This window comes from Schistocerca gregaria, chromosome 7 (assembly GCF_023897955.1).
Source record: "Schistocerca gregaria isolate iqSchGreg1 chromosome 7, iqSchGreg1.2, whole genome shotgun sequence".
NCBI lineage: Eukaryota > Metazoa > Arthropoda > Insecta > Orthoptera > Acrididae > Schistocerca > Schistocerca gregaria.
The window spans coordinates 47890467-47915873 of record NC_064926.1 but is presented as its reverse complement, the minus strand read 5'-3'; the positions used below and the strand labels follow the sequence as shown (position 1 = coordinate 47915873).

Sequence of the window (25407 nt, the reverse complement as noted above, 5' to 3'; positions counted from 1 at the left end):
TAAATATTTTGTTATTGAGTGTCAAAAGTAATTGAACGTGATTGTTGTGTATCACCTGACCCCTGAATTCACAGTTGATAAATTATATGTAGGAAAAAATGGTATAGCTGTTTTGTATTTCTAGAATAGACTCCAAACTTTCACTTTTATTATTTCATGCCTCATGTTACGTGACAGCAGCATTTCTAATGAATTTTATTATGATCCTCACCTGATATTAGCTGCCTTACAGAGCCATATTTATATAGAATGTCTGTTTAACACCCAGGGCTTGAGAAGGCAGTTCAGATGTTGTCTATTTGCGCGCTAAGTGGTGAGCTAAGTTCGAACACATTAGTTCACTCGCTGTGCAGATACAAAGTGCAGACTATCTCATGCAGTGTTTAGCATAATGAAATTAGATTTTAGCTTTAACTGAATGCTAATATGTGTACCCCTCAAGGAAACGATCTCTTCCGAAATGTTTATTCATTGCTGAAATAAAACTCTGTTGTAGGTTCATCTGACTTCTTTGGAGTGAATCATTATTTCACCAGTATCGTAACGTCAGGTGAAGCTGGAACATCCCCATCCAAGAGCAGAGACTCGGGCGTCATCAGTGTCGGCGGTGGGGTAAGTAATCTGTACAAGACCTTCCGTCAGATGTGCGACTTGTAGTAATTCTAACTGAGGTTAAATCAAACACAGTATGCGATCAAAAGTATAAGGACACCTGGCTGAAAATGACTTAAAAGTTCATGGCGCCCTCTATCGGTAATGCTGGAAATTAATATGGTGTTGGTCCACCCTCAGACTTGATCGCAGCTTCCACTCTTGCAGGCATACGTTCAATCAGGTGCTGGAAGGTTTCTTGAGGACTGGTAGCCCATTCTTCACGGAGTGCTGCATGGAGGAGGCATATCAATGTCGGTCAGTGAGGCCTGCTACAAAATCGGCTTTCCGAAACATCCCAAGGATGTTGTATAGGATTCAGGCCAGGACTCTTTGCACGCCAGTCCATTACAGGGATATAACTGTCGTGTATGAAGAGATGCTCTATCGTGTTGAAAGGTGCAATCGCCATCCCCAAATTGCTCTTTGACAGTGGGAAGCAAGAATATGCTTAAGACATGAATGTAGGCCTGTGGTGTGATACTGCCACGCAAAACACCATACCACCACCGCCTCCGAATTTTACTGCTGGCATACACACGCTGGCGGATAACATTCACCAGGCATTCACCGTACACACACCCTGCCATCGGATCGCTACATTGTGTACCGTGATTCGTCACTCTACACAACGTTTTTTCACTGTTCAATCGTTCAATGTTTACGCTCCTTACACCAAGCGAGGCGTCGTTTGGGATTTACTGGCGTGGTGTGTGGCTTATCAGCAGACCCTCGGCCATGAAATCCAAGTTTACTCAATCCCTAATCCAGTTTGGAATTCCTGTGTGATGATCTGGATAGATGCCTGCCTATTACACATTACGACCCTCTTCAACTGTCGGCGGTCTTTGACAGTCAGATCCGGCCGTTGTGGCCGAGCGGCTCTAGGCGCTTCAGTCTGGAACCGCGCGACCGCTACGGTCGCAGGTTCAAATCCTGCCCATTTATGTGTGTGATGTCCTTAGGTTGGTTAGGTTTAAGTAGTTCTAAGTTCTAGAGGACTGATGACCTCAGATGTTAAGTCCGATAGTGCTCAGAGCCATTTTGATCCTAATGTTAAGATATGATTCCATCCATAGCACTGTAGTTGGTCAGCGGAAACTTGAATTTGCGTCCGTGACGACCTGATTCGCTAAATTAAATTATAAATAACTCAGAAAGGACACAACGTATCGAATTTTTTTCTTAACGTTTATGTCTCAGTATAGCCTGGCCTGCAACATCCCTACAAGCGTTTCCGACATTTTCTGACCACTCTGTATAGAGCACCACAACTACTCGGATGATGTCGTAAGCATTCTGTTGACAGATGAGTTCTTTTCAGTTAATAATAGTCAATAACTAACCACAGTTACCGGTTGCATCTATTCAATTGTTGGAATTCTTTCCGCTGCGCAAAGTAGACATCCAAAATTACTTGCTATAACTCAGTCTCCGTTTCTGTTAAACGTATTACGGTGTGCATAATTTTCAGTTACTTTTGTACAAGCACGTACGACAAATAGAGCCTTTAGCTAAAATGCTAGTCTCGTGAAATTTGCAAAACGTGTTCCGTGTGGTCATCCGATCAAAGCCACGATTCTTCTAGAGTCCGGGTGAACGACTGTTTCGGTGCATACCGCTCTAAACAGCTGTGAATCCCTAGGTTTCATTTATAACGAAATGAACGAACTCGGAAGTGGTGCAAAAAAATGACATCGTTGTGAGGACCTGCTTTGTTTTAAGATAAGAGGGAACGGGGTAGTCTACTGTTCGGAGACTTCTTTTTGTTGAAATAAAAATGAATAAATACAGGCCAGTCTGTGTGAAAAAACTGTGCAGTAATACCCGTGGTGGCACTGGTGTTCTCGGAAAACAGTATTGAAGGACTATTCCCACCAAAAAAATAAAAATAAAATAAAGTTGCGGTTTAGTATCGAACTGTCTCTCGGGTTATACGGTTGGGGCAGTCGGGCTTAACTTCCACTTCCGACGGAGGGATCGCCATCCATTGTACCACTTCCCTCACTTCATCAGATACTATGAGATGTTTCAAAATTAATCCATGACGTTGGTACAAAGTCTGCTGATCAGCAGCTGAAAATTTCTTCCACAATGACGATCAAAGCGGGTGCCTCCAAGTCCATTTCTCCTACTGCTTTCTGAAATTCTGACTAACGTAGCACTATAGAATCTTATCTGTCCTCCTCACATAGGGGCCGCTGCCGTCGCTTTGTCGTCCTGTAGAGGGGTCGATCATCGCGCAATTGCCTGACGTCTTCTTCACAGCCCTCTCCGCTATCTCGTTTCCGACTCGCGTGCCGGGGTTTGACTTTACGCCGCAACAATGCAGACTCGATGCCACCTACAACTGCGTTCGGAAACGATCACACAGAGACCCTTTTTCCTCTTCGACTCAGCTTGGAAGTACGCCAGCCAGAGGCATACAAGGAGGAATACTTCCAAGCCATGATCAACAGAGTACAAAATCTACCATTAAACCACGTTTCCATACAAGAAGAACTCGACACATTGCGATGTATAGCACAACAAAATGGTTTCAGTCCAGATATACTAATGCAATTATACAAAAGAAAAGCTACGCCTGCTCAATAAATAATTCACAAGGTCACAAAGCTATTCACAGAAGCACCAAAAAAGGACTTGTGTTGTCCATTAGTGCGTTTAATATGTGTGCTATTGAGCATATATATATATATATATATATATATATATATATATATATATATATATATATATATATATATATATATGTGTGTGTGTGTGTAATGAAAAGTAATGAAAAACACAAGTATCCAATACACATATGGGACGAATAACAATACCGGCCACAGACTTCACTCAGTAAGAACAAAACTACCTATATAGACAAGCCCACACATATGCAAAATCGAATATCACGCCTGCAATAAATTTCATATAGAAAGGCAGGGCGCGACTTCAGTATAAGATAACGAGAGCATACGACAATTTGCGAAAACAGTTCATCTCTATTCTTCCACCACTTACAGGATGATAACCTCAACATAATCTAAAATATCTACAAACTAGCCGGCCGGGATGGGCGAGCGGATCTAGGTGCTACAGTCTGGAACCGCGCGACCGCTACGGTCGCAGGTTCGAATCCTGCCTCGGCCATGGATATGTTTGATGTCCTTAGCTTAGTTAGGTTTAAGTAGTTCTAAGTTCTAGGGGGCTGATGACCTCAGATGTTAAGTCCCATAGTGCTCAGAGCGATTTGAACCATTTGAAACACGTAATAAGTAACTGCACAATAACGAGCCTTGTACATTTTGGTAGGCAATGCAATGTTCTATCCTATGACGTTTTTCAGGTCTTGTATCTATTTTTGGATGGCAGATTTGCCAATTTTCGAGTAATTATTGTATTTATTTCAATCGCTTTCTTCATAACTGTGTTCCAATAGAGCAAATAGTGGTTAAATGATGAAATGTGTCCCCTGAGCTAAAATCATTATGTAATTTTTTTATCTGCTGTTGTCCAATTTCAGCCTCATCGTCATTATCAAGCATTTGCATCTAAGTGGCCATACAGCTTCTTTTGGAAATCGTACGTGAAGGCAAAAAATTAAGCATTGGAAAGAATGTCGTGACATGTTCGAGTTGGCGTTCTCGAACTTATTTATAACGGGGTCATGATCAATATCAATGAGTATAAATTAACACTGCTTATCACTGCGTTATAAAGAGGTTCTACAACGATGGCTGGAGCTCGTAAATGGACAGATATATTGGCTTCTCACGCCATTCTTGCTGTCACAGTCAACAGACTCTTCTCGACTAAACTTTTTTTTGAACGGTTGCTGTGTCATCTGTATTATACCAAGCTCATAAAGGGTTACAGATGACAAGCGAAGCATAGTGAAGCGTTATAATTGAGATATTTTACTGCAGAGGAACTGTGTTTATGTAGAAAATCGGACAGACTCGAATACAGTAACACTGGTGAAAGTTGAAGGTTTGTGCACTAAAACTGAACATCTGAGGAAGCTCAAGAATCATTGAATAGCAGTCCATGATAACGAACTGCAGCAGAAAATTAAAAACTACATATAAACTGAGAAACCTAGCCAGATAAAAAATTGTTGGTTTTGTAACAGTCGTATTCTAATGGTGACGCTGGTTTTAGTCTTGTTTGTTGTTATATTTTGCTTCTCCCTATTGTTACCCATTTCATACAGAACGGGCAGTGCCAGTGGACAGAAAGAGAAGGAGAGGTGGAAATAGAAGGAGACCACACTTCTATGACATTTATTAGATTAGTGCAGTCAATTAGTAACCGTAGTCTACTTGGTGGGATTCGCTTGGCGACTATTTGCTAATCTTACCGGTCAAAACATTAGTCACCTGTAGAGAGAGCCTTACAAGCATGAGTAAATACCGTGCAGTTCCGCCCCAGGACTTAGTAAGTGCCTGGATTCGGTTAGGTTTTGCAGGTACGCCGCATCCAGGTTAATCCACTCGCTGAGGATTTGATCGTATAATTCCTCCAAACTGCTGGAATGCTGATGTCGGCGTTTTAGCCTGCGTTCCACTATGTCCCATGAATTTTCTGTGAGATCCAAGCCAGATTATTTTTCCGGCCAATCGAGATGTAATAGTGCGGAGGAGTGTTCCCAATATGAATCGCATATTCTTACAGACCGATGAACTTCACTGCTATCGTCTTTATGCATCGATGTGAGCACGGTGACAGACTCTAAATATTCACTGCATGCAGTTCCCGTCGCTATGTCCTCTCGCTAACAGCAGGGAATGTACTTTCGTTCACTGACTGCAGCAATTCCTCTCCGTTTTGGAAGCGCTTTTAATTCACCAGCTGTGAAACGGATCTCCGTCCCCTCCCACTCAGGATCTTCTTCCGACCACAATTTTGAAGTCGCGTTTCGTGGCCCCGTGTGTAACACTGCTGGTTGTCCGCAACTTAAACGGTCCACTGCGAAGCACCAACAAATCCAGCAACTTCACACAACGTACGGCGTGGGCACGGCCACTCTCTCGGGTCCTTACATTTATGCATATTTACATACAATGGGTCTCTACTGCTGTGTACTCGAGCAGAGTCAGTGCGCATGCGATTTCAGAGCCCCTTCTCTCATGTTCATATTGATGTTAAATGAGCCTTTATTTTCTATGGTTCCAGCAATATCCATGGGGATTCCGCAACCTGCTGAACTGGATAGCTAACGAATACCCAGGTTATCCAATCATAGTGACAGAAAACGGCCTGGGAAATTCTGGTGGCCTCAATGACACCGACAGAATCGATTACTACACGGTGAGTTCGTTACTTTTTGTCGCAGTTAACATTAGCAGTTTACCTCCGTAAAATAAGTCTTTTAAATATGTTGGATGTTAATTACAGTCTTACTTAACGGCTCTTCTGCAAGCTGTCAACACAGATGGCGTACCAGTATTCGGCTACACTGCATGGAGTCTTATGGACAACCTGGAATGGAACAGTGGATTCACGTGAGTGCTTACGCATTTCTTTTCCTTTGCATTTGCTCGTAATGGAAATTGGGAAACAGCAGTACTGTTTTAGCCATCTTAAGAATTTTCTTCGGCAATATGCAATGATAAACATAGACATTGCCAAAACTGTTGTTCTAGGTCTTGTAAAAAATTCTCTCTCGTCCGGGTACATACTATTGAGTGTGAACGAGAACCAGAACTCATCATTTGACTGGCATATTATCAGCAATACAGAATTCTTCGGATTTCAAGGTTCTCGAACAGCTGGAGTACAACCACAAAACCTATGACTTCCAAAATGAATATCAGTCATGATCCCAAAATATTACAAAAAAGTACCTGCATTGATCAAATTGGTGTACAACCTCAAAAAAGCCACGTAAAGACGTTAAACATTCTTCTTTATAATGCTTGATTCGGAAAAATGACATTTCTTACACAGTTCATTCATGAACTCTACAGACGTCTGAGCGACCAGCTCGAGTCGTTTGTTGCTTCAGAGAAATCCTCATAGACAAGATTACTCTCAGGACTGGCCCAAGGAACGTTCATGAGTTCTTCCTTTTGGTTACTGCATATGATTCTCACGTGTTATCTCATGTGTTCTTGTACATATGAGTTGTACATTGACAATATCTAGCTGTATCTAAATTACTGCTGTAGGAAGATCGATTCTCCTGTACTACGAATGAATTATCTGCTATTAGCATCAAGAGGAGGTCAAATCATGGGTGCCAAAGTAACCGTAAAACTCAAAGGTGATTCTTGCATCGTAACGAATGATGACCAGTGAACGTTTTCGTTAAGCTGTTTCACCCTTACTCTTTGATAATGAGACATAATAATATTAAAGGAAGCTGTAAATAGTCAAGAATGGACTGCCATAACATGCAAGATGTTCCTCTGTCACCTTTATACAATAAAACATTTTTATAAAATATTTCCATCTTAAATAAAACTAAACCAGTCCAACTATTAGTCCTGCTACATCTATATAATTGTGATGTACCACAAATAGAAACACTACAGAATGGAGTTAATAATAAATACTTGGATAGAGTATTTCACTAACTTTCGCTTATCATCATTTTCGTTTACATGCTCAATTAGGGCGGAACCGGGTAGTTATTTTCCATCTTAATCAATAGTTGGCAATACGTATACCCTCTTATGACATACCTGTCTTCATTCAATAATTAGAACCCAAGATCTGGCATACACAGTACCTCAGCTACACCTGTGCATACACTAATCAACAGTACCTGGACACCTATTACTGGGCATTAATGTGGGGTGTGTCCACCCTGCGTCTTCATGTCGGTTTGAACTCAGCTGGGGACACATTCAATGAGATGTCTGATGTCTGTGGAGGAATGGCAGACTATTCTCCTCAAGAGCCGAAACCAGAAAATGTATTCGTGTTGGACGCAGATTCTGTAACAAAGTCGACGTTCTAACGTATCCCAAAGGTGCTGAATTCGGTTCAAGTTGGGACTCTAGTCGGATTAGACTGTTTTAGGAATGTTATTGTCCGCAACTCACTGACTTATAGATGCTGCTTTATGACAGGGTTGGTTGTCATGCTGGTCCAGCCGTCGTTCTGGAATTTTATTTCCGCATTTTGTCGTTTTCTTAAGCGCAGCAAGGGAACCACACCTCGGCCACAAAAGGCACCCCCATACTGTTCCACCACCTCCTCCCCACTTACCTGTTGGCACTATGGCACTATGCATGATGCTAGGTAGCGCTTTCCATGAATTCATCAAAAAGAGTCCTCAAACGTAGGGACCCAGTTTATAGCGTGATTCGTCACACCGAATCACTCGATTCTTGTCACGCATTGACCCGTTAGGGTTACTCTTTACACCACTTCAGGCGTCTCATAACATTGACTACAGAGACACGTGGCATACAAGCTGTTGCTCGACCATTATAATCAACTTTCTTTAACTCCCTACGCACATTTTCCTAGTTGGATAGCTGGTAGCACTTCTATACTGCCTAATGATTCTTTCAGCTGATTTCATGCGTTTTTTTACAACCAACCTGCAGAGTGGTCTGCGTTTCCTGTCCATTATTATAAGAGGTCTGTCAGGCCTTGATTTAGCTCCGGTGGTTCCTTCCACATTCCACTCCATTGTCACACACCAATAGTCGACTTGATGAGCTCAGAAGGGTTTAAATGTCCCCGATGGATTTTCTGACCGACCAATTCGGCTGTAACTGACTCTATGTTAACAATGCAACGCTTCCCGGCTCCTTATATAAGGGCGGTTCCCCCTATCGTGACCTCTAGTGATCACTCACACATTTCATACGGTTGTTGGATATTTTTGATCAGATACTGTAACTATGTAATCTCCATCCTCCTTCCTAGGTCCTTCTATTGTCCACATCGAAATATTTTATGAAGATTTGAGAGGAGCGAAGATTACAATAAACTTTCAAGTTTACTTAGCTTGTCATGTTGAGATGGCTCCAGTTCGTCTTGTCTAGCGGTCTGATTCTTGAGGCCGAAAATGTCACATCAGGTTGTCACTGTTGGTTTGAACGAAATAAATCTGAAGGTTGTTGTTGCAGCATTTTTTCCGTAAACATATTTTCTCACATGTACAGTATTTTCATTTTTCACACTAACAAAGCCAAAATTACATTACTCGCACACAAATACGTCCGATCACATCAGAGGCATGCTTAAAACTCTCACACTCTGCGGAAACAATCATATTCCAAAGGCTTTACAATTTTTCGTAACAAATGGATTTCTACTAGCTTTAATTTCGATTTTTATTTCATAAATGAATCCAGAAATAAACACCGTAAACAGTACAGGATTGCGTAAGTAATAACAGAAATTTTAGGTGTGCAGTTATTTAGTAATTTCAAATATTTCTAAAAAAATAATTTTAACTGTACATTCTGAACTAGAACTTATCCATTATAAAAACGAAGGTAAAACTTTTTAAAAAGTAATTGCTTTTGATAAATTTAAGCTTGAAATATAACATACTGTGTACAAAATTATGTGAAAGTTTGCAGGAAAGCAACTGACACACTGATCTTTCCAAAATTCGAAAAATAATGGTGGTATCGACAACTACTGTTGAGGAAAGGTAATGCCAGGGTAACATGTCCTGTTAAACTATAAATCCTTTCCCATATATATATATTTTCACGAACAGGTGTCTGTAATGGTCTACGCAGTGACTTGTGTCTGATACTTGTGTCTGATACACTCTTCGTGTTAGACGAAATCAGAGCTCTCTGCATTATCATCAGTTTAATTTCGTTATCATCATACCGCAGATAAATTGTTATTATCTGGCAATGAACAAGAACGAAGAACGTGGTAGCAGACGATTACAAGGTCAGCAGTGAACATCTTGAGTACGTCACATTACATAAATATTTCTGAGTGTTACAATCAAACGATGTGATTTTGGACGAGCGCGTAAAAGCAGTATTACCAAATGTGAACAGTACACTTTTGGAAGGATCCTATGGAAATGCAGTTCGTCTATAAATGAATTCGTTTGTGGGAGCAGTTCTATAGTTTGGAACCAGCGTTTGGACTCGTTATCAAGCAGGTAAGACTACAGACAGGAGACAAACTCAGCGACACGCCTTTAGGATTGTAACAAGTCTGTACACCTCATATGAAAACATAATAGAGATGCTCAGGGAACTTACATGGGAACTTTGGAAGAAAGTCGACTTACTTCTGAAGAAAACTTGCTGCGTAACTGTAGAGACCAGGTACTGTAGGAAGATCGGGTGAGCATTGTGCTGACAGTATGGTATATCTAGCGTAGGGTTGATAAGAACAAGATAAAGAGAGTTTAAGTAAAGCACAGATGAGTGTAGACAGACACGTTCCCCTTGTCCAATACACGAGTGGAATAGGAAAGAAGATCACTAATTTTGATTCAAAGCACCCTCCACTATGTAATGTGCATCGGCTTGCAGAGAGTAGGTCTACGTATAACCGTATCTGTAGAGAAACCAGTGCAGCGGTTCCACTATCAAGACTCTCCTCACCTCTTTCATTTTCTGTTTCTCGTGTCGAGACTGGATTTCCTCTCGTCGTCTCTTCAACTGCCTTTCCTATATTATGCACTCTTCCTCACACTGGTTAACAAATTTGTGGTAAATAATATTTTGTAGCGTCACGTTTCATTTGTATAGGTTACATTTTTTCGTTTATTTCACCTGATTTTGGTCGTGTTTTTGACGATGACACCCTGGCTTTATCGTATTAAGATATGTTTTAAAAATATCTGAAAATGGTCTCCACTGACCATAATCCGTATCAAAGTAGAGAAAAAAGATTCTGATCACCAACCAGAATGACATAAAGGAATTCTACACTTCCCGGATCTCTGTTCTTATTCGCGAATATGTCGTAGCTTGTTCTTATTAACTTTATTTCTTTCCAGAGTAAAATTCGGGCTGTACGAGGTGGATTTCGACAGCCCGAACAGAACCAGGACGCCGAAGGCTTCTGCAGGTGTCATATCGCAGATCTACGAGAGCAGGGAGGTGCCTCAGGAATACTTCCGCTACACTCTTGTCTGAACTTGTTGCTACCACTTTACGTGACTGTCTGTAATGGTGAAATAAATGACTCTGGCTAACACTGTCAATTGTTTATGTTCTTACTTTCAGTAATAATGAATCTATTAGAATAAGTCACAGCTAATTTTTACTTTCCTTTGTCCCCTTTGCATCATCCATATTACAAATTATGACAAAAACAATGAGATGATAACTCGTGAAGGCATCATGATACCTAAACAAGTGACTCTTCATATATAATTTAGAGGCGTCTAGTTTTTTATGCATGTATATCGACATGTATCATTACTCAACAGTTCACAAATAAGTGCTTGACGGAGGGTTCATCGAACCACCTGTAAGCTACCTCTCTACCGTTCCGCTCTCGAGAATCGCGCGGAAAAGAACAAACACTCAAAAATTTCCATGCGGGCTCTGATTTCTCTTATTTTATGATGATGTCATTTCTCCATATGAAGGTGGACACCAAAAAAATATTTTCACACTTTGAGGAGAAAGTTGGAGATTGAAATTTCATGAGAAGATACCGCCATAGCGAGAAAAGCCCTAGTTTCAATGGCTGCCACACCAATTCGTGTACTATATCCGTAGCACTCTCCCTATTTCGCAAAAATAAAAGACGAACTGCCCTGCTCTGAACTTTTGCAATATCTTCTGTCAGTCCTATCTGATGCGGATCCCAGATACATTTTCTAAGTGTTCTGCTAATAAATATCAGTGTTTGGTTCGCTTTCGCCACAACTTTATCTACGTTATCGTACCAATTTAAGTTATTCTCAATTGTAATCGCTAAATATTTAGTTGAGTTTCTAGCTTTTAGACTTGTAATATCTATCCTCTAATTGAAATTTGGAGGTTTCTTTTTAGTGCTCATGTGGATGACTTCACACTTCTTGACTTACAGCCAACTGCCACTTCAGACTTCTTGTCTAAATCAGTTTGCAATTCGTTTTGATTATCTGGTGACATTAAATGACTGTAAATGACAGCATCACTTACAAACAATATAAGAGGACTGCTCAGACTGTCTCATAAATCATTTATGTTGATCAGGTTCGACAGAGGACCTATAACACTTCCTTGGGGACAGCCAGATATTAATTCTGTTTTACTCAATGGCTTTCTGACGGGAAATCACGAGTCCTGTCAGACAACTGATTGTGAGACGGCACTCCATAGACACGCAATTTAATTAAAAGTCGCTTGTGAGGAACGGTGCCGTAAGCCTTCTGGAAATCTAAAAAAAATTGAATCAATTTGATGTCCCTGCCGATAGCACAAAATTACTTCTTGAGAATAAAGAGTTAGTTGTGTTTCATAAGAGCGATTTTTTCTGAATCTGTGTTGGCTATTTGTCAATAAATCGTTTTCTTCGACGTGATTCATAATGTTCGAGCACAATATATGTTCCAAAATCCTACTGCAAATCGACGTTAGTGATATGGCTCTGTAGTTGAGCGAATAACCCCTACCTCCTGTCTTGGGTATTGGTGTGACGTGTGCAACTTTCCTCTTTCTACCGATCTTTCTACGAGCGAGTGGCTGTATATGATTGCTATGTATGGGGCTATTGTATCAGTATACTCTGAAAGGGACCTGACTGGTATGTAATCTGGACCGGAAGCCTAGCCATCCTTAAGAGTTTTAAGCTGCTTCGCTACACCGAGGATATCTACTTATAGGTTACTCATGGTGACAGTTGTTCTTCATTCGAACTCTGGAACATTTACTTCGTCTTTTTTTGTAACGGAGTTTCGGAACGCCGTGTCTGTACCTCTGCTTCAGTTGCGCTGTCATCAATAACATTACCATTGTTATCGCACAGTGAAGGTAGTGATCGCGTCTTGCCACTGGTGTACTCTACATATGACCAGAACTTCTTTGTGTTTTCTGCCAGATTTCACGACAGAGTTTCGTTTTGGAAACTATTAAAAGTATCTCGCACTGAAGTTCGCGCTAAATTTCGAGCTTTCGTACAACTTAGCCAATCACGGGGATCTTGCGCTTTTTTTAAAAATTTGGCACGGTTTTTACGTTTTGCATCTGCAATATTATCCTGGCTTGTTTTGTCTACTATATAAGATCAGTACCACCCCTTAATAATTTATTTGGAATGTATCTCTCAACTGTCGTCGATACTCTTTCTCCGAATCCAAACCACGTCTGGTCTAGGCTTACGTAGTCAGATTGGAAGGAGGGGAGACAGGCCCTACGATGGCGTCAAGAGAATTTTTATCTGATTTTTTAAATACGTGGATTTTGTATTTATTTTTGGTTGGTTTAGATGTTAAGATATTCGGTCTAGCTACAACAATCTTGTGGTCACTAATTCCCGTATCTGTCATTATGTTGCTTATTTCGTCCGGATTATTTGTTGCTAAGAGGTCAAGTATGTTTTTGCAAGCATTTATACTTCGAGTGGGATCCTGAACATGTTTAAAATACTACTTTACACATGTTTAAGGTCATTCTAGACCACTTCTAGGGAATTCTGGTTAGGCTTATTTAATAAGACATCGAACAAATGTTTACTCTGCTGTCGTCGATATTCGGAGGTATCTCTCCGCATATGGGGAATTAGCTGCCGAATAGGCATTAAATTTCGAGGATATCCAGGCTGTTTTACACCTAGAAATGAAACGACCGAGTACAGAACAGCGAAACAAGCAAATAATCATAGTAGATTCACACCCACAAATCAAATCATTATCCCAACACGACATGTTACAAGAAAGTATAATGGAGGTATGTGAGTTCTGGGACAAAATATTCACTCTAACGTAAATAAACCGATTACTTGTCCTAACTTAATTTGATGACCTCAACTTAAAGGAACAGCACGTTTGGGCTCTTAGTTTTGGATCTAATTATTGTTTACATCTACACCTACATTGATACTACACAAGCCTCCGAAGGGCGCGTGGCAGAGGGTACCTTGCAACCACTACTTCTCATTTCCCTCCTGCTCCACTCGCAAACATAGCGACGGAATAACTATTGTCTGTACGCCTTCGCATGAGCCCTGACTTCTCGTAAATTATCTTCGTGGTCCTTACACGCAGTGTATGTTGGCAGCAGCAGAATCGTTCGGCAGTCATCTTCAAACGCAGGTTCTCTAAATTTGCTCAATAGTGTTTCCCGAAAAGAACGCCGCCTTACCTCCAAGGATTCCCATTTGAGTTCCCGAACCATCTCCGTAACACTTGTATTTCGTTCGAACTTCCCGGTACCAAATCTAGCAGCCTTCCTCTGAATTGCTTCGACGTCTTCCTGCAATCTGACCAGGTACGGATCCCAAACACTCCAGCAGTTCTCAAGAACAGGTTGCACCAGCGTCCTGGATACAGCCTCAGTTGCAGCTGAACCACTCTTTCCTAAAACTCTGGTAACAAACCGAAATCGGCCATTTTCCTTCCCTACCACAGTGTTCACACGCTCGTTCCCCCTCATATAGCTTTGCAACGTTGCCCCCAGACGTTTAAACGACTTGACTGTTTCAGGATGGACACTGGTGATCCTGCATCCGAACATTACAGGTCTGTTCTTACTATTCATCCGCATTCACTTACATTTTACCAGATTTAGGGCTAGCTGCTATAGCTACAGCCCGCAAATGTCATTAATTGCCATTATTTATTTCCAAAAATGTTTCGCATTAACAGTGGGCCTACATGTGGCACTCTGTTGATCATTAGCAGCAGCAGAAGCCGCAAATTCAGTTGATATTCGCAATTTTGTTTTCCTTTTTCGCAGTTTGCAGCAGAGTACCGCACCCAATACTATTTTTGGCACACGTGTTAACATGTGACACTGTTTACAGCTTTGGGGCTCTTTGTTACAGTTCTCCCGATTTTCTCCCACTCTCCAAGAAAGCGACGTTTCCACAGTTGGTATTTTAACAAATACTGAAAGGAATGTCTGAATTTATTGTTTAACAACAAATATCCTCATGCTATGATTACAATGTCAGGACACTTCTTTAAAATTTTGTCGATTTTATCCCAGTATGACAAAGACATATAGATACTTTTAACGTCTGTCAGTTGCCTCAGTGCAATATTTAAAAAACACATAAATATCCAGCATAAACAATTTCTGCAATGCGCTGTTTAACAACAAAAACGTTCTCGCCATACACCAAGTCTATGTTTCCGTGTAACGAGTTTAACCCTGCGTAAACTAATGTTGCAGGGGCAACAGTCTGGATGATTGACTGATCTGGACTTGTAACACTAACCAAAATGGCCTTGCTGCTCTGCTACTGCGAACGGCTGAAAGCAAGGGGAAACTACAGCCGTAATTTTTCCCGAAGGCATGCAGATCTACTGTATGATTAAATGATAATGGCGTTATCTTGGGTAAAATACTCCGCAGGTAAAATAGTCCCCCATTCGGATCTCCGGGCGGGGACTACTCAAGAGGACGTCGTTATCAGGAGAAAGGTGAAAGGAGTATATAGAGGGTCTATACAAGGGCGATGTACTTGAGGACAATATTATGGAAATGGAAGAGGATGTAGATGAAGAAGAAATGGGAGATATGATACTGCGTGAAGAGTTTGACACAGCACTGAAAGACCTGAGTCGAAACAAGGCCCCCGAAATAGACAACATTTCATTAGAACTAATGACAGCCTTGGGAGAGCCAGTCCTCACTAAACTCTACCATCTGATGAGCAAGATGTATGAGAGAGGCGAAATACCCTCAAAGGTCAAGAAGAATATAATAATTCCAATCCCAAAGAAAGCAGGTGTTGACAGATGTGAAAATTACCAAACTATCAGTTTAATAAGTCACAGCTGCAAAATACTAACGCGAATTCTGTACAGACGAATGGAAAAACTGGTAGATGCGGACCTCGGGGAGGATCAGTTTGGATTCCGTAGAAATGTTGGAACACGTGAGGCAAAACTGACCTTACGACTTATCTTAGAAGAAAGATTAAGGAAAGACAAACCTACGTTTCTAGCATTTGTAGACTTAGAGAAAGCTTTTGACAATGTTGATTGGATTACTCTCTTTCCAATTCTGAAGGTGGCAGGGGTAAAATACAGGAAGCGAAAGGCTATTTACAATTTGTACAGAAAGCAGATGAAAACTTTGAGGTTCGCCGATGACATTGTAATTCTGTCAGAGACAGTAAAGGACTTGGAAGAGCAGTTGAACGAAGTGGACAGTGTCTTGAAAGGAGGATTGCGAGGTGCCGGGGCAAGCAGTGTATTTAACACTACATTCCTCTCGAATCTTCATATGGAAATGATCTAAGCCCCCCCCCCCTTTTCTAACTCCGACTTTTGCTGTTGCACATGGATTAAGAAGAAACGCGAAATGATTGTAATCGACCCTGCAAGTGGAGTAGAAAAGAGTTTGGCACCTGCAATAATTTAATTTGATAGAAATTAATTAGATAAAGGGAAGTTTCGTTAATGAAATAAGAAATGAAAGGGTTACTCTACCGATTAACAGAATGAAAGTTCTGTCCAAAATAACAATTTCATACATTATGACTAAACTCAAAATAATAAACAAAACACATGAAACATTTACAATACATCAAATTGGATACTCAAATAAATGCTGTGAAGGTGAAGTTGTCCATAAACTACATTGTGACATTTATGACCAAGTGGTATGTGGAGCCAATTCCTTGCAACTCAAATCTTAAGGGAAACACCCAGCCAACCCAACATTAATTGCTGCTACAGTAGTGATAACTCAGACAATGAACACCCAAAACAGAACAAAGTTAGAAAAGATGAACAGGCGCGCTCTGCTGAGCTCTGATTATCACCCAGCAAAATTCCCTGATTTGCCGGTGCTGCAGACGTACATTACCAAGCTGTCTTCTTAACTGCAAGGACACGATCTGGCATACCGGAGGCGATGGCTGGTTGCTTCGACGTCCCGTCGTGGTGATGGTAATGTCGTGAGTATGGCCCAAAACAAATTCTCCTGGTCTGGTTGTTCCAGACTAAAGACTTCCTAGCAACACAAATATGCCTCTGAGGGAGACGAAGAAGGCTCGCTACACAATCACTGACGGTACAGTGATTGATTTTAACGAGCGAAGTCACACAGTAACTACGATACAGTCAACTTTAGCCAAAACTGCTCAAGACGGACAACATAGGCCGCTTGTACGCAGAACGCTCAACTGCCAACTGTACTCGGAAAATTACGTTGAAGTCGAAGCTTCAGCAACTTCGTCAAACAGTTACGATTAAATGAAAGTATATTAGACACCCAACGGAAGGCAGGGTGTCCAGTGCAGCGAGAGCTTAGTCTTGTAACCCACTCCGACCGAAAGCCGAGAGCACCTGTAGAAGCCGAACACAGAACATTCCCGCCCCCACGACAGTGGTCGTGGTTAAACGTTCCAATCAGCAACTCAAAAACCAGCGGAAAATTCCCCTCTATTGCCGACGTAGTACTATCCACCAATGGAGATACTTGGCGCCAATTTCTGTGCCGATTTTGCTATGTCACGGAGTTATTCCCTGAGTAAGCCAATCACAGTTATGATTTTGCAGAAAACGTGGGAATTTGCCCTCCAAGACTGCCTGGGAACACAAGTCATTCCCCCGCCTCGCTGGTAGCCCGCCAGAAAGTGTTTTCACTAAGTTTCTGCGAAGTAACGGAATCTCTAGCCCAGCCGCTCCGTCAGGCCCCTGTGGGCGTGTCGCCGCCGCTCTTATGACAATGTCGGCTTAACCTTTTCAAGATCAGCAGAGCCCGCCTGTCACCGGACCACCCGGGAGACGAGAGACGCTGCGTGGGAAGTCCGCGTGTGATGGAATAGCAACTTTTCACCACATGCAATTAGAGAGGAAAATCGAATTACTCAGACTAAGATAGAAATTTGAGAGGGGGCTCATGCCACCTCTCAGGATAAAAGATGAACATCAACAAAAGTAAAACTAGGATAATGGAATGCAGTCGAATTAAGTTGGGTGATGCTGAGGGAATTAGATTAGGAAATAAGACACTTAATGTAGTAAAGGAGTTTTGCTATTTGGGGAGTAAAATAACTGATGATGGTCGATGTAGAAAGGATATAAAATGTAGACTGGCAATGGCAAGGACGCGTTTCTGAAGAAGAGAAATTTGTTAACATCGAGTATAGATTTAAGGGTGTCAGGAAGTCGTTTCTGAAAGGATTTGTATGGAGTGTAGTCATGTTGGATGTGAAACATGGACGATAAATGGTTTTGAGAAGAAGAGAATAGAAGCTTTCGAAATGTGGTGCTAGAGAAGAATGCTGAAGATTAGATGGCTAGATCACATAACTAATGAGGAGGTATTGGATACAATTGGGGAGAAGAGGAGTTTGTGGCACAACTTGACAAGAAGAAGGGACCGGTTGGTAGGACATGTTCTGAGTCATGAAGGGATCACAAATTTAGTATTCGAGGGCAGCGTGGAGGGTAAAAATCGTAGAGGGAGACCAAGAGATGAATACACTAAGCAGATTCAGAAGGATGTAGCTTGCAGTAAGTACTGGGAGATGAAGAAGCTTGCACAGGGTAGAGTAGCATGGAGAGATGCATCAAACCAGTCTCAGGACTGAAGACAACAACAACAACAACAGTACTGATATGGTGTATACAACCGCTGAAATGGTTTCTCCAGTCACGACCAGCCAAATACAACATTGTCATTCGTGGGGATTTCTCGACTGTTTCTGGAAATAACACGTATAGAATATCTGATATGGTGTATACAACCGCTGAAATGGTTTCTCCCGTCACGACCAGCCAATTACAACATTGTCATTCGTGGGGATTTCTCGACTGTTTCTAGCTTGCAGTGGAAATAACACATATAGAATATCTCTTATTACATTCATATCCATGCAGTCTCTTATACACTAGAGATCGCGGACGCTGTTTACCAGGAACACACACAGTGGTTAACACACTGGACTCACATTTGGGAGGACGACGCTTCAAACTCGCGTCCATCCATCCTGATTGTGGTTTTCCGTGATTTCCCCAAATCGCTTCAGGAAATTGCCGGGATGGTTGCTTCGATAGGGCACGGCGGATTTCCTTCCCTATCCTTCCATAAGCCGAGCTTGTGCCTGTCTCTAATGACCTCGTCGTCGACGGGACGTAAAACACTGATCTTGTCCTAGTGCAACAGATCGTACAGGTATATAACTTTGTTTACTTTCGTGCCTCGGTTCTTGATCACATTATTTTATAATATTCCTTACCTCCTTACTCAGCACCCTCACCATGAATCGTCTGTCCCTTCTTGCGTTCTGAAAACAATGTCGGGGCAGAATATATAACGCCAGTGACTAATGGCTCACCAGCTATTGGACTGTACATTGTTCTTGACAAAAGAAAAAACAAAAAACAAAAATACTATACAGATATAAGTAACTTAAAAATATAATGTACTAAAGAAAAGAGATGGAGCTGTTAAATGGCGAAAAACGAAACACTATTCAGTGACAATAAAATTTACTACACAGTAAGGATAGACGAATGTTGAAAATTTTGTGGACTGATAAGATAAGGAATGGGGAGGTTCTACGCAGAATCGGAGAGGAAAGGAATATGTGGAAAACACTGATAAGGAGAAGGGACAGGATGATAGGACATCTGCTAAGACATGAGGGAATGACTTCCATGGTACTAGAGGGAGCTGTAGAGGGCAAAAACTGTAGAGGAAGACAGAGATTGGAATACGTCAAGCAAATAATTGAGGACGTAGGTTGCAAGTGCTACTCTGAGATGAAGAGGTTAGCACAGGAAAGGAATTCGTGGCGGGCCGCATCAAACCAGTCAGTAGACTGATGACCGAAAGAAAAAACGCCAGGAGAAACTCAGGTCTCACACAGTTAATGTTATATTAGCCTCACTCACTTTCTTTTTATTTCATGACCTATCAGGCAACAAGTGTCTCAAGTTCACTGTAAGATCTGAAGCTATAGCACCGAATAATTGTTATTTTATTAAAGAGCTATGCATCGCTGTTTAATCATTGTATGTGCTGAAGTAACTGAAAACTGTTCAACACCGTGGACACAAAATGACAGTTTTGTCGTGATTCCGTCTGCTTACCAGAAACCAGTTTCATATTAAAGCACAGTATCGTAATTAAATTTCAAAATGTGTGAAAGATAGAACAGCAAACTTATAACATTGTACTTTTATTTGCATTAGTGGACAGTCATTCTTGGAATGCATATCTTACACAAAAATAAAAGAGCATAGGCTTCTAAGTTTCTGCTGCTCTATATCGTCAGAAGTATCCGAAGTTAACTCAGTGAGAAGTTCTCCACGGTCTAAGTCTTCCACAAAGGACGCTAGTTGAAGGCTGGCTTTGCAGCGCGGTTAGGAAGCTGTCGTGTCGCCACGATCTCTTGAAACATGGTTGCTGACGCCTTCGGTGTTCGGGTCCTATTCTGATCACTGAAGTCCACTTGATAAAAGCCATATTTCACCCTGAAAAAAATAAAATGAAAAACTGCGTAACATATTAATGTTTAAAGTATGTACAAGAAACACTTTCAAGAGACTGTCAAACTTTCACAGACGAAAAAGCGGTTTCAGTTTTAGTTGATCACGTCGGAGGTATAGCGTTGTTGTAGAGACCACAGTAGATTTTTTAAGACACTACTCAATAAGACCTGTTTCAGTTTCTACAGAAATACGTTTTACGGTTGTACATGTGAGTAACCATCCGCGCGAAAAGGAGGTACAGTCTTTCACTACAGTTGACGTTAACTGCTTCGAAATTCATAGTTCATTGTCAGCAGAATGAAAAAGCTCATGTCAATTCAGGAGATTTTAAACGCGCTGGCGAATGGCTACAGTCATCGAACCACATTGCATCGTTCAATTTCGAGAACATTGTTAATGCCTGATGTTTTCATTTGAGACATTTTTCTACCTTTATTGCTCTCTTTCTTTCTCATTTCTTCCAGTACAGAATATAGACATGAGACCTAAGGAAACATTTCGTGCTTCACACACATTTACCAGTAAAATTAACTGGACCAATAAAACGAGCAACAGCGTTGATATGAAAAATTTCTCTCGAAGATAACGATTAAGGAATTTGTCGGACTGTTGCTTTAAGATTCAGCCGATAAGCAGTGAAATTATCGTCAGAGTGAGCAACTATCATCAGTGTGAGAAATTATCATCAGTGAAATTCGCTGATAAGGCCCTTACTTTCGCTAATTTATTTATCAACATCGATTTATCATTATAAATTATCTGATTATGTCGTTTACTTTAATTTACTCTGATGTTTATTCTACCTTTTCAGATATGTTATTCTAATTAGCATTATTTAGTTTCTATCCCAGTCATACGTATTTCCTAAGTAGTAATTCACAGGTAAAATTTGATCATAACTAACACCTTTTCAGTGTCCTCGATCCGATAGTAAGTGTAATTATCATTTCTGTCAGATTGTTCTGTTATGGCTTTCACATATTTGCCAGCAGTTAACAGCAAATCCAAAGTTTTTACACCACCACTCCGGAAGTGACTATAAAACGAAGAGAATGCACTAATTTATGGTACTTACGTGTATCCCCTAATCCACTCGAAACCATCAAGCAGGCTCCATCCTGTGTACCCAATCACGTTGATACCATCTTCATCAATGGCATTCAGTATCTCCGCCAGGTAAGCCTGCGCGAAATGTTCCAAGTTAGCATAGCGTGTAATAGCCGCTGAGTGAATTCTAGAGATAAATAAATTTAAAAAGGTACCGTTACTACTATCAAAATACAAACTGCGATGAATGTGAGTGTGACTGGCATCCCAAAAGAAATTGATATTTGCCACAGTTGGTTCAGTCACTGTTTGTGTAAGTCATTGTCTTCTGTCTGAGCATCGACAATTTACAGGACTCATTTCTTACCAAGATAAAGAGCGAGCAGATACGCATTATCACTCTAATGTTTAGGTTACAATATTTCCGCACACAATAAATATACAGTCCTGCAATTTTAACATTTATTAAGACTATTTCAAAATAATAGGTATTCTAGAATTGGTACTAATTCAGAAAATAGTTTTCATTTTGTTCTGTCACGTAAGCATCTTTCGCAAAATAAGGTCTCATATTTTAAAGATTTAAGTAACAGAAACACAAATATTAAAATTTCAATCAATTCCTCATTTTTACAATTATCGTTTTCTTTCTATAGGCTCATATTAAAAACACTAAATTAACAATTCTCTTAACAACGTAATGGGTACTCTGCTACATTTAATCCTCAAACTTTCTCAATTTTCTTTTTATTTTATCTTCTCACATAACCTTCATCTTTACTGTCCCTTCACAACATCCAAGAATAATTGGCCACCATACTTTTATACCGTCTTCCCTGGTATCTCCTCTCCATCTCCTTAACGACCTGGGGGAAGTGGTCTTCTTGCTTGTCACTATAATTTCCCAGATTTTAGGGAGAATTGTCAGTATGTGTGTGCAAGAAGTCGACCTTTACGCTCATGTTACAATCCAAATACATGAAATTTTCCATTTTTTTACACTGTTCTTATGATCTGGATGTTATATTCCCTAAAAGGCCTAACAGGCTTGATGTACGTCTTTGCACGTTTTTCTATAATATTCATCATGTCCTCAATTTTGAGGCCTTTAATCAAACTGTGCTTTGAGGGCTAACCCCAAAAGGACAGCTTTCAGTTTTTCTTGATTGATGGGAAATTTCATAGCAAGATATTTAAAGCAGGATCTATCATATAGAAGAACCCCTACAAACTGCTTCATCAGATATGCTTCATCAGATATGCTTCATCAGATCCAGTTTCACAAGTAATTGTGAAAGCATTCCTTTTTTTTGTGGCATATTGGCGGTTCGTGTTTGCAGCACCAGTAACAAAATGTTTCCGATTTGGCCCTACCTTGGCAGTCGAATACTTTTCATTTTCCCAGTTATCACACTCACATAAAAAGCAGGGTACTTTCGTGCTTTCAGCTTGCTGCCCTAATAAAATTCCTATAGTTAAAGATAAAATAAACTTCATTTCATTATGAAAAAGCTGTACGTCATAGAAGAAAACTAAAAACAGTTCTGAAATCAACACAAAAAGTTAATTAAAAAGACAGATTTGCTTTCAATCGTTTGATATCATGGAAGCAAGTCCTCAAACTGTGTATCGCGTCTCTCTTCGACTGCCTGCAACTTGAAATATTTCAGTACTTCGGTTCCGCTTTCTCAACTAGCTTCTAACAGTCCGATGACCCCTAATAGTTCGAGCTGATGTGATCCACGTACTTGAACAGTAATCTAGTGTGTTCCATACAAAGTGTTCAGTATGCAGTCTCCGTTAGAGACAAATTGCAGTTTCACAGTATCCCACCAATGAATCGATTCCTACCATGTGCTTTGCATAAGACAACTGAGCCTTTATTGTCACTCCACCTTCTGTTTAATATTTATTTGACTTTGTTCAGTACATTTTCTTCCCTCCTAATATCTCTTCAGTCGCCCATTCCTCCTGCTTCCGTGATCTTGATTTTGATTCTCGTTCAGTGCAGCATGATCTTCCCCTTTACTCCTATAACTGAACCAGTCTTGCACTTTTCTTGCTTATTCCATCTGTATTCCACTCCCGCCTGTCTTCTGTCATCAATCTGTTTCCCGTTAAGCATTTTGCATTCCATATATTCTTGGACAATGCGTTATCGTCAGACCGCCAACGTGCCCGTCAAATCTCAGTCTGTTCCTCTGTGAGATGCCTCAACTCTATTCAGCACTCTCAGTCATCTCCTGCCTTGACCTGTGTACCCTATGTGTACGATGTGTTTTTATACAATTGTAACTCATTAACCCGATAGTTAAAGGATACCACTCCTTTTTTTACGTTCTGCGAAGAGGACAATTTTGCATTTCTCTACATTGCGATAAAAATGTGTGTGAAATCTTATGGGACTTAACTGCTAAGGTCATCAGTCCCTATACATTGCGATAAAGTTGGTAGCTTTGCCACCAGATTGATCTAGAGGGACATTGCTTCAATTATTATGGGATAGAATGTCTTCATAAATAAATTCATCATCTGCGAATGACCTGAATTGCAATTAACAAAAATCTACAGGGCGGCCAAAACAAAATGGCCCAAATACAGGGTGTGACCGGTACAAGTGAAGACATTTCTATACTGAGGACGGTGCACTGAATAACATTACATCAGTATCTACGATATTTTTGCGGACTAATGATCACAACTATAACAAGTCGCCTGTTTTTAAATTTATTAGCATCTCTAAGTATGTGTGGCCAGAGCAATCCATTAATGGCTGTTTTCCCTCATGCAGCAGGTTAAGTGGTAGAGTGTGGATGCAAAACAGTTTATATCGGCAGGCGTATTCCACTTAGTAGTGCAGTTACGAGCGTGGTCATAAATTCTGTGATGTGTTTGTGGGAAGACTGTTCGGTGCAGAGAAAAACCTACCTACACAATAATGTGTGTTCATATTAATGTACAACGTATAACAATATCTGCACTGTGTTCGATTCATCGAACTATGTGACATGCCTAGCAGCTCTATGGAACAGCAGCAGTAGCGTTTCTAGTGTTCTGCCGCAGCTCTTACAGTGAGTACTGAACGCGACCCTCCAATTTGCCTCACAGGTAAAAATCACAAGAAGAGAGATCAGGCGATCCGGGTGGCCAGGAGACTTCGCTGCTCCAAACTGACCTCTCCTCACCGAACACCTCACGCACCCGTGAAAAACTTGTTAAGCGTGTGTGTGTCGTTGTTACGTATTCCTTTAAATATCCACAGCTGTTCATCATTTGTCAGTTAATTCACTTATTTATTAAGAAGTTCCTGGACATACCTCTTAACTCTAAGAATTCGTTAAAAGTATCTTCTTACTTTACGAGCACTAGACACTGCGCATCAAACTACAGTGTTGAGATTGTGCATCAGTTCTTCAAAATGTGTTGGGAGTTTCTGATAGATAATACCCCATGCTACTCAAATGTAATACAGTGAAATACTCGGTACAGAGGAATCGGGTAATGCGCATGAAGTTACAGGTAGCAGAAACCTACTTGTGCATCGAAATCACCGTTTCCAGTATTTTAGGTGATGGGCAGTTCTCCTTTCCTTTCGTTACAAGCCAGTCTTATTAATATTTTCCGAGCCGGTTTGATTTTGCCAAGCCAATATAACACGAACAACACAGATCCTATCACCCTCCTCAGGCCCACACCCAATATTATTACGCCAATTCCCGTAGGCAACTCACCGTCTGACACAAAGATGTGAGTTGCGACCAGCCCGATATTTTGGAACCAGTCGCAAACCTGGTTAAAAAATGGGAAGTCTAGTGTTTAATGTCCCGTCGACAACAAATTCGATGGAGACGATACAGAAGCTGAGGCAAACGCAGTTAGCTGTCTCAATGCCTTAAGACGTCTCGATGCACCACTGAGTGAAAATCTTATCGGAATCGTAGAAACTGCGATCCATCCTGGTTTCCTTTCATACGCGAGAAGGCGCAGTGGTTCTCACACTGCGCTCGCATTCAGGAGGAATACGGTTTAGACCGGTCCGACCACCCAGATTTAAGTTTTTCCTGCATCACTTATGAATTGTCTTTGAAAGTACATGGACTTTTCTTGCCGATCCTGCCTTAATGCGAGCTTGCTCTCCGTTTCTAATGACAGGATGTTAAACACTG

General features: G+C 40.9%; 2 protein-coding genes across 2 annotated transcripts in view; one reads left to right on the top strand and one right to left on the bottom strand.

Moving 5' to 3' along the window:
• The window catches only part of LOC126281890 (myrosinase 1-like), a 50128-nt gene extending 39339 nt beyond the window's left edge, over nt 1-10789 (top strand). The window contains exons 8-11 of the mRNA XM_049981205.1: nt 497-612; nt 5815-5949; nt 6037-6143; nt 10583-10789. Of these exons, the coding sequence (XP_049837162.1) occupies nt 497-612; nt 5815-5949; nt 6037-6143; nt 10583-10721 (497 nt within the window). The 3' untranslated portion in view covers nt 10722-10789. The remainder of the gene's footprint in view (nt 1-496; nt 613-5814; nt 5950-6036; nt 6144-10582) is intronic.
• A 9248-nt stretch (nt 10790-20037) lies between these two features.
• The window catches only part of LOC126281840 (cytosolic beta-glucosidase-like), a 62420-nt gene continuing 57050 nt past the window's right edge, over nt 20038-25407 (bottom strand). The window contains exons 8-9 of the mRNA XM_049981091.1: nt 21270-21376; nt 20038-20176 (exon numbers count right to left, since the gene is read on the bottom strand). Of these exons, the coding sequence (XP_049837048.1) occupies nt 20038-20176; nt 21270-21376 (246 nt within the window). The remainder of the gene's footprint in view (nt 20177-21269; nt 21377-25407) is intronic.